A 9,961-nucleotide genomic window follows, 5' to 3' on the forward strand; every position below is an offset into this window, starting at 1 on the left:
TCTAAAGCGAGATGTAGTAAAGCATGATGGCTAAAAGTACAGATTTAGAACAAGACAGCTTGGGTTCACATCCCAGATAACACTCTTAATAGCTGCAGCATCTCTAGCAAGTTATTTAACCTCTCTGTGCTCCAGTTTCTTCATCTGCACAATAAGGATAATAATAGCATCAACCTTAGAATATTGTGAAAATTAAATGACTTAATCCAGGTAAAGCGCTTGGAACGAACTTTGCACACAGTAAGCGCACAATAAGTGACGATTACTTTCAACATATTAAAAAATAAGTAGGGTTTGGAAAAACTGCAGGAGGAAAGGCATTCCAAACTGAAGTAACAAGCAAAGGAACAGTGGTGAAAAAGTGATACACATTTGGACAACAGGAAATTCTATTCCCTGGAGAATAATATTCGTAAGGAAGAATAGTAGAAATTGGAAATAATGAAGACCCAGTTGTGCAGGCCTTGACTGCCAGACCAAAAAATGTTTCTTTCATTTAGAAGGTAGCCACTTAAATTTTTTATCTGATTAGATCTGTGCTTTAGCAATGTTAATTATCAAGATTACATCCTATCACTACCATTAATGCAATTGTGACATTCTGTGCTCTTATGAAGGGTTAACAGACCCCAAACTACATCTGTCCTGTTACTGAACTGCTGCATATGTGAATCATACCTTAAATCCTTACTGTGCATGGTACCTAGTAGGCACTCAATAAATGTCTTATCATTTAGTGGCCACCAGAGAGCAGTGAAGTAAAAAAAAGTTGGAGGTTAATCCCCAAAGGAAATATCTATTATAAATGAAGTAAATGAAGTAGTCAAATAACAGTTTATAATTAACCTAAAATATAAGTCACTGCTAATCATGAGGGTGGGTTGGTGGGGATCAATTCTACTTTTCATTTAAAGCAAATAAAATAGGTCCTTGTGCTTTTTTTTTTTCCCCCCCATATAATACAACAGTTTATTACTGATTAGGTCAACTTGCTCCAATAAATTAAGAAGAGTAAAAACTGGTCAGGTCAATTTTTAAGCTGACTCTCATATATTTTTAAGTTTCATAAAACTTAGCTGTCAAATAGGTAGTCTTTTCAAAGGATTACTTGGGCAATATCTTTGTAATAAACCACCAGTAGTCTTATGTTAAGATAAATTTAAGGTAGATTTTCTCGAGATATCTGTATCCATGTTCACAGCAGGATTATTCACAATGGCCAAGACAGGGAAACAGCCTAAGTGTCTGCCAGATAAATGAATCAATAAAAAAGATGTGGTATATACATACCATGAAATATTATTCATCCATGAGAAGTAAGAAAATTCTGCCACCTGTGACAACATGGATGAATTTGGAGGACATAATGCTAAGGAAAATAAGCCAAACAGAAAAGACAAATACCATACGATCTCACTTATATGTGGAATCTTTTAAAAAAATAATTTAAAAGGTAAAACTGATAGAAACAGAGCAGGATGGTGGTCACCAGGGGCTGGGGAATGAGAGACTCGAGGAAATGCTGATCAAAGGATGCAAGGCTTCAGCTACAAAATGGGTGAGCTCTGAGGGTCCACTGTATAGAGCAGGTGACTGCAGTTAATAATTCTGTCTTGCTTATTTGATATCTGCTATACGAAACTAGATCTTAAGCATCTCACCAAAAAAATAGTAACAATAACATAACTATGTGAGGTGATGGATATATTAACATCACTTCACGATGTATATGTATAACAAATCATCACTTTAAGTATAAGCAATTTTATTTGTCAGTAAAAAGGGTAAATTTCCTCAAAATCATGCTACACAATGAAAATAAGGGTCCAACTGCTGACCTGGTTCTAACAGGTAATTAGAGGCAAAGTCAGCTCACAGTAGCTGCAGGTTTCCATGGAGTACACACTCTCTACCTGGATGCTTCACTCTCCACAGATGACCGTGCGAATTACAACAAAAAAGACCCCTTTCCCTTCATCCTGAGTAAGGGGGACTGGAGTCCACTATCCTAAAGTTTAAAGGTAACTTTTGTAGTCAATTGTTTGGTGCATCTCTTGTAAAAAAATGTTTGAGACACTAGTTAGAGTAATACACTAATACACCACTTCAACACAGTAAGAAAAAAAGCGTTCACTAAAAGAATACCAACAGAGCTTGGAAGCTCGTCATGACACAGGATGACTGATGTAAGAGTTTGTATCCCCAGATTAATTGATATTTTTTTCTAGTGGTAGTAGGGGGAAATCAGCTTACCAAATATGCCAGCTAGTACCTACTTTGAGAAACTTAAAACACATACACACAAACACAGATTAGTAGGCGCACCCATGGATAACAAGCAAGTTATATATGTGGCTTTCTTGGGCAATCATTCTGGCAACACATACAAAAAGCAAAGTAGGCCCAGATTTCTACATAACTTCTTCTAATGTACTTTTAAAGTAACTACAATTTTAGACTAAAAAAGAAAAGAAAAAATAGTTCCAGCTGTCTTGTGCTTTTTAAAGCTTGCAAGTACTAGAATTTAAAGACCTGAAGGGTATTCACTCAAACATGTTCCCATCAGCATTACCAACAACGCTCCATTATCCATTTGGTACTGTTTCCAGATGATGTTTAATCCCTGCCTGACTTCTCCCTACCAACAAGTACTTGGATACCATCTTTACCCTGCCTGCCCCCATTACTTAGTCGTGCTTAGGGAATTATAATTACAGTGATCCCGCCTTTAGAACATCCTCAGAGCACAAAGCCTCTTTGTATGATTGGGGGTGAGGGGGGCGCCTTCCAGGCTCCACAGCAAAGGGTGGGTGGTGGCAACACAGGCACCAAAAGGGGAGTTGGAACCACTACAGTGGCCCTCAGGTCTGGCTCCATATTGTTTGAGGGGTTTTATTTGCTGGGTGCCTAGCCAAAAGGTTCTGCAAAGCCTCTGACTCCTCCAATGGGGGAAGCAGGGGATGGGGCCTGTCCTGACAGATGGATAGATCACCACTAAGCCCAGAAGGCCAGGAAGCAGAAAGAAGCATTAAAAAAACACTTTTTTAGAAAAACCAACAGCTAAAAATTACGCCTCTGTACTGTTCTGAGGACCTCAGGTAATGAAGTCTGCCAATGAAGGCCATCACTCCAGTGAATCAGCAGTTAGTATTGGCATTGCTAGTATCCACTGGGTGCTCAAACATGTATGTATCGAGGTGGGGACAAAAATGTACATAGAAAAACAAATCTATTATAAAATATTTTTAGCTCCTCACCCAAGGGTATGTTTATTGATTGCAGAGAGAAAGGCAGGGGGAGAGAGAGAAACAGATGTGAGAGAAACATTGATCAGCTGCCTCCCATACATGCCCAGACCAGGATCCGCAAACCTATGTTATAGGCTCAATCCTGGGCCAAGCCTTCAACCTAGATATGAGCCCTGACTGAAGATTAAACCTGCAAACTTTCTGTGTCCAGGATGATGCTCCAACCGACTGACCCACATGGGGAAGGGCTCTACTAAATTTTTTTTAAATAAGATAGCCTCAAAGCCAAATAAAAAGTGCTTTTTGTTCATTATGACAGTACCAACTCCTATTTGCAAAAGTGATTACGAAATGACTACTAATTTTACTTTTCTTGCCCTACTAATTCTAGTCTAATTTTCAAAATTGCTCATTTTCTAGCTTTGGACAGTAAAACTGGTTTCAACTAAAGACCAGAGAGTACCATCTGCAGACAATGAAATCAAAGGTACTGAAGCAGAACTGATACATAACTTTCAACTCAAGGAACATCCACAAAGCACTACAAAACATCTACTGTTTAAATGCTTGCTACTCTCTCTTCCATATATGTACTTCTTCCTCTTACCACTTCCCTCTTTTTTTTTTCTTTCAAAAGGGTTAAATGATTACATATCAAAACTCACAATCCCTTATTTCTACACTTTCTTTTCCCACAAAAGCAGACAAAGCAATGATAGCCTTCCATATCGCGACTGGAGGGAACTGTAAAACCTAGCATAATCCCATCAATCTCCTCCTCCACCTGCCCAACAGCGCTCCAGTTAACTATTCTAAGCAGTCCCTAGAATAGCACTAATATCAATTTAAGCAAAAGAGGGAAAAACCGGAAACTGCTTTAGGTAAGGCCTATAGGTGAGAACTATTTATTCTCCATATATGGGCATAAGACTATTTTTGTTAAGCCTTTTTTTGTTTTTATTTACATCCATTTTCGTTTAAAAATTCCCTCAAGACAGCAGCAAAAGTACATTGAAACTCTCAATCCATCATCCTCAATGGTGTTTTAAAAGAATAATAATAATAATAATAAAAAAACAGAAATCACTTCAAATGTACATCTCCCTTGAGCCTGCAGAACAGCACTCTTCCATGACAACTGTTCTGAGAAACACACTGCCATTATTTGCAAAAGCAGTAGGAAGTCCAGTCTTGTCCTCGGTTCAGCACTCCCCCCTCCTCCCTCTCTCCAAAAAAAAAAGAAAAAAAAAAAAAGGAAACAGCAGGAAGCATAAACCACTTAATGGAAAATACAAATGGGTAAATATTTTAAAAATTGCTAAAAAGCCTCAGGTCTTAAGAAATTCAGAAATGGTAGTGTAGGATGAAACACGAAAGAAAATAAAATTGTATTTCTTCCTCAAAGTGAGCACTGTAAGAAGGCAAGAGCAAATGTGGTACAGAGCTACTTTCCTTCACTTACCAGATGCTTTGTCTTTAATGATTTCTCTCATTCTGTCTTTCCATAAATAATGGTATTTTCTAGATAGTTTATATATTTCTCCGCCCCATAACAAGTTTTACAATGTTAAGCTTAAATCTTGGGTTCAACTGAATATGGTGATAGAAAACCAGGGGTGGTGGGTCCCTTCCCATTAAAAGTTCCCATGGAGAACTTTCGAGCCCCAGGCCCAGCACCAACTAGCCCTCTGCAGAGCTCACAGTAAGCACGGATGGCTCAGTTACAGTTGGACCACCAGCTCCAAAGATACAGGGCCATGGTACGCCATAAAGGAGCTTTGTGAAAAGGGTACCCCCTCTCTGAGGGACACTGCTGCACATGAGGTGTTCATACTAGTAAGTGGAACACAGACTGCATTTCCACTCCCACTTGCCACTCAAAACCAGTGCCCTTGTGCTGGGCAAAATCTACACAACCCTGAACAGCAGCCCTGCAAAACTGTACCTAGGGCAACACCATACCTCCAAAGTAGGTTTTCAGAAAGAACCTCATCAAAAACAAGTAGGCATTTTCTGAATTTCATTAGCAGAAATCCTCACATTTGTTAAACAAATTAATAGGGTCCTATTAAGAGGGTCCTATAGAGAGGAAAAACTAGCAAATTTGGGAGAAAGGAAACTCTTCCAATTTGAGAGATAATCCGTTGTTTCCTAAAGCCCCTAATCTTTGACTACAGGTTCAAACAGCTGAACTTCGGCTGCATATCATAAACTGGAACACTCAAGCCATCGCTGTCATCTGCAAAGAAAGGAATGGTGACATACACTTACTCTGGGGGTTTACTTTTGCCAAACCTGCCAGTTTTCCTTCTCTATTAGACCCTTTTTCAGCTCCTCCTATCCTAACAATAAAACCACATGTTGTGATACATGTGGTTAAAGTTTGTGAAACCTGCTAAAAAGTAAAGAGCCCTGTGAGTGGCAAGCCCCTTAGCTACCTGCATGAAAACAAGAGAAATGGACAACTTGGATTATGAAGGGCTTAACATTCAATGGCTTCCATACCTATTATTATTTTATGCCCAACAAAAGAACGAAGTATCACATGAGTCCAAATTAGTCCCAGTCATGCAGAAGGAGCAACAGAGGTCAGCCTGGGAGCTAGGCTGGGTCAAAGCTGAGATGAAGTACAACCCAGAATCAAAAGGAGCCTAAGGCAGTGAATCTCAAACTCTGACATCAGAATCTACTGCAAGCTTTCAGAATCAGATTCCTGGGTACCCCCTCTCCACATTTGAGAAGTCAAAATGTCCTGGAGCATTTATATTTTGACAAAGCTCAAACTGCTGACTTAGGTACACTAGAAAGTTTACAAACACTGGGAAATCCTCTGCACCTATCAATCAGCAGTTCCAAAATAAAAGACATCCATCGCAAAACTTGACTTTACAGGTCAGAAGTGGGTGACAAAAGAATCACCCGCCTGCATGCCTAACAGGCTGTGCAGGGCTGGAGCCTGCGGTTAGTTTCATTATTATAGGACAAAAACCTTGTGCTCTACACGCAAGAACATTTTTTGCATGTGAACAAAATTTCAAACATCTGAAAATATTTAAGATAATATAATGAATCTCTGTTCCCAACACCCAAGATAAATATTAATTTGCAATTATCTGATTTCCATTTTTTTGGTAGTAGGATATTACAGATATAAAGCCCTCTGTGTATCCCTGTCCAATCCCATTCGTCATCTTTTCTTCCCAGAGATAATCACTACTCTGAATCTGGTGTTAGCTATTACCATGCATGTTTTTATACTTTTACTACGCATGTACACAGCCCCAAACAATGTTATTTTGCATGTTTTCAGATTTTATACAAGTGGAAGCATTCTGTAACAGTTTTCTGTTACTTGCTCCCCCAACTGATGCTATGTTTCTGACATTCAACCATTTTAATGCACGTGGCTATAGTTTCTTTTTCACAGTCCTACAATATTCAGTTGTGTGGGACCAGCTAACAATTTATGTGTTCTCCTGTTAGCGGATATTTAAGCTACAATGAGTATTCTTGTACTTCTTTTGTACTTATTTTCTTTGACGAGGGTGCAAGGACTTCTTAGAGTGTATACGAGAAATGAAATGGACATTTTGGGTAAAGAGGTATGTTTGCCTTCCTTCAACTAGACTTCACTATGTTACTCTCCAAGGTGGTTTATCCATTTACATCCCCACTAGTAGTATTAAAAGTGGATTTCCCCACAACCTTACTAACACTTTGTTATCACAGCATTTAAATTTTGCCAATCTGATGGCCCTGAAATGGCATTGCACTGTTGTTTTAATTTGCATTTCCCTGATCGCAGGTCTTTGACAAATGAATTTTCATGATTTTATATATATATCTGCCAAATATGTGCTTCTCACAGTTTTTTAGAAAAATCTAACTCAGCTTATCTGAATTCGGGCAGCTCCTCCCAAAGCACCCTGCCAACAGCCACCACAGCTGGGAACCTGAGGTGCAGGAGGGCTGCAAGAAAACAGCTGACTTAAACAAGGAATCTTCTTGGACAAAGGGCCCTAATTAATGCATTTTCTAATTAGTCTTCCCTTCCCTCTTTTGTAAAGGCTTTACATCCAAGACACTACTATGGGCCTGCAACTTTAGAACAGGAGAGAGAAAGGAGGTGAGGAATATGAAAGCTAAAACATTTATATAAAAGTACAACTGTATGAAGACACTGCAGACCAATACTTATTACTCAACCTTGTAAGATACCACTCACTTCTAACAGACACCTCTCAAAACTCATCACATTTGGCTCCCTCTTTGAAACACCCCAATCTTTTTCTCTACACTAGACACTTGTCCCCTCCCTTCAGCCACCCTTTCCCCACAATGACTAAATACCGTCTCCTTTTCCCCCATTCTACAGCTATTTTCTAGGTCCTCAGGGGACTCTTCGTTGCCTGTAACACGTTGCACACTCTCTCTCCCTCTCCAAACTCCAAGTCCTCTCCTCCTCCCCTTTCCAAGATGCATCCACAGTGAAAACAACCCACCCAGTCACCCACCCTAAAGAAAAATGGGAATCCCATGTAATACATGACCCTGAGTTACATGCCAGGCAAGCGCATGACATTCCCCAAACCACCCAGCTTCCTTGTCCCTTCAGGCCTGGGATAGCTTTCTTTCTCTGGGGGTTGTACAAGTTTGACAATTCATACTACCGGAGAAAACCTCATTCGGACTTCTGTGGCAGAAATGCCATTAGTAAGGCCATATATGCACTTCTGCTTGGGTCATGAACGAAATTCGGGCCGTTTCGTGGAAAAGACACCTTGCGGGAGTCTCCCCCCACAAAAAGAGGCAGGCCTCCCTCCTATAAATTTCAGCTGGATTGGTTTAGCCCGTGCGGTGGTGGTTAGGTGGCCTCGTAGAGACCAAACGGCCCCCGCGTTAAGAAGTTTCCGAAGCTCTGACCCACGCACTCAAGAAGCCCTCTTCCCCGAAAGCAAACCAATCACAGGAGTCTTTCCCTCCGCTGCTCCCCAAATCCGCTCTCCAGGTCACCACCAAGCCCCGAAAGCGGCCCCTGCTGCTCCGTCCTACCCGCAAAAGATCCTTTCTCCTAAGGCAGCCAAAAAGCTCTGGGTGGGCGTGCCTGGGACCAGGGCCTAGCGCCCCCTCCTCCGGGATCTCTCTCTCTCTCTCGGTTCTCGGCAGCTGGGGGCTCTCTTCCTCCTAGCCACCCTCCCTTCTCGGGGCCCGCACCGGCCCAGGGTGGCTCTGGGTCCCAGCCAGGATACGACTCTCAGCGGCTACGTGACCTTGGGCAAGTCACTTCCCTCTGTAAGCCTCAGTTTCCTCCTCCGCCTAGCGGAGACCCAGAGAGGTTCTGCCCCGGCCCCCAGAGGAGTGGGGGGCTACTACCCACAGGGTGGGAAAACGCTTTGTGAGCCGCTGGCGCGGCGGGGACGCAGGGCTCACTGGGGCTCCGGAGCCGGACAAAGCTGACCCGGACCACGCTCCACCCACTCCGCGGGGCCGTCTGGCTGGACCGCACGCTTTTGCGCCCCCCACCCCAGGGACCAACCTACGCCCCTCCCCGCCTGGCCCGCTCTCGGACCCCGTACCTGCTCCCGGCGTTCGGCCGCAGGCGCCACCACCCTGGGCGCTCGCCCGGAGAAGACCGTGGCCCGGAGGGCTGAGGCGGCCGGCGGCGGCGGGCTCCGGCCGGGGCGGCGGCGGCGGGGGACGAGGGCGGCGCGGGGGCCCCAGCTCCGCGAGGCCCGGCCTGGGAGACGACGACGGAGGCTGGAAGTGCGCGGCGGCCGCGGCTGCTGAGGCGGCGGCCACCGCGGCGGCGGCGCTTCCGCTCATGGCGGGGCCGCGGGCAGCGGCTCCGGCTGCGACTCGACTCCGGCGCGGCGGGCGCTGGCTGGGCCCCGGCCGGCGGCAGCAGCGACGGTGGCGACTACGGAGGCGGCTCCCGGGGGGAGGAGGAGGCGGAGCCGGGAAGCGGCGGCGGCGGCGGAGGGGGCGGGGACTAGGAGGGGGCGGGGACGACGCGCAGCCGCCGCCAATGGGTGGTGTGTTCCTCGCCAGGGGCTCCCGGGCCGGGCTGACTGCGCCGTGGGGCATCTTCTGCTGCGGCAGCTTGCGGAGGCGGGGAAGCTGAGGGCCGCCGGCGAAGAGAGCCCAGCTTCTGGGACTTGGCCGCCGACAGTACGCCCCCGGGGCGCGGCCGCGGGCCTCCCGGGCCAGGCATCCAGCTGCCCAGACTGCGGTCAGCTGCGCCTCCGCCCCGACGCCCGGGTTCGCGCCGCGAGTTTGCCGGGGGTTCTCCGGAGTAGTTGCTGCTAGCCTGCGCGCCCGCCGCTGGCCTCCCAATCCACGGATAGTGCCGCCTCGACTTCCCTCCTCCTCCGCCTCCTCCTCCTCTTCCTCACACCATAGCCACAGTCTCCTCTCCGTCTCTTGCCTGTTTCTTCCAAGTTTTCCCCTTTCAGACACTTGGGAGAGAAAGTCTTCCCTTCTTAGGCTATACCTCTGATAAATCAGTCCCCGAGGATCCAGAAAGTGTAAGAGAGGAAGAATCGACCGAAAGGAGATGCCCTGCCTTCTCTGAGCCTAGAGACCTTCCTGGATTATGAGCAGAGAGGCCAGCCTGGCTCAGCCCTCGCCCCTCGTCCCTTTCTCTGATTTTCTCTTCCTTTTCCTTACTTTAAACGCCCTTGTTAAGACTTACAGGAAACCATCCAACCCAGCCG

The 9,961-nt window shown here is 45.1% G+C and overlaps 1 protein-coding gene across 2 annotated transcripts in view; it reads right to left on the reverse strand.

Moving 5' to 3' along the window:
- Positions 1–9,147, reverse strand: part of RNF38 (ring finger protein 38) — a 120,474-nt gene extending 111,327 nt beyond the window's left edge. For both annotated transcript variants that reach the window (XM_045840303.1, XM_045840302.1), the window contains exon 1: positions 8,825–9,147. In XM_045840303.1, the coding sequence (XP_045696259.1) occupies positions 8,825–9,071 (247 nt within the window). In that variant the 5' untranslated portion in view covers positions 9,072–9,147. The remainder of the gene's footprint in view (positions 1–8,824) is intronic.
- Positions 9,148–9,961: the final 814 nt, after the last annotated feature.

The sequence above is a fragment of the Phyllostomus hastatus genome, unplaced genomic scaffold (assembly GCF_019186645.2).
Source record: "Phyllostomus hastatus isolate PE091 unplaced genomic scaffold, TTU_PhHast_1.1 phas_contig_34, whole genome shotgun sequence".
NCBI lineage: Eukaryota > Metazoa > Chordata > Mammalia > Chiroptera > Phyllostomidae > Phyllostomus > Phyllostomus hastatus.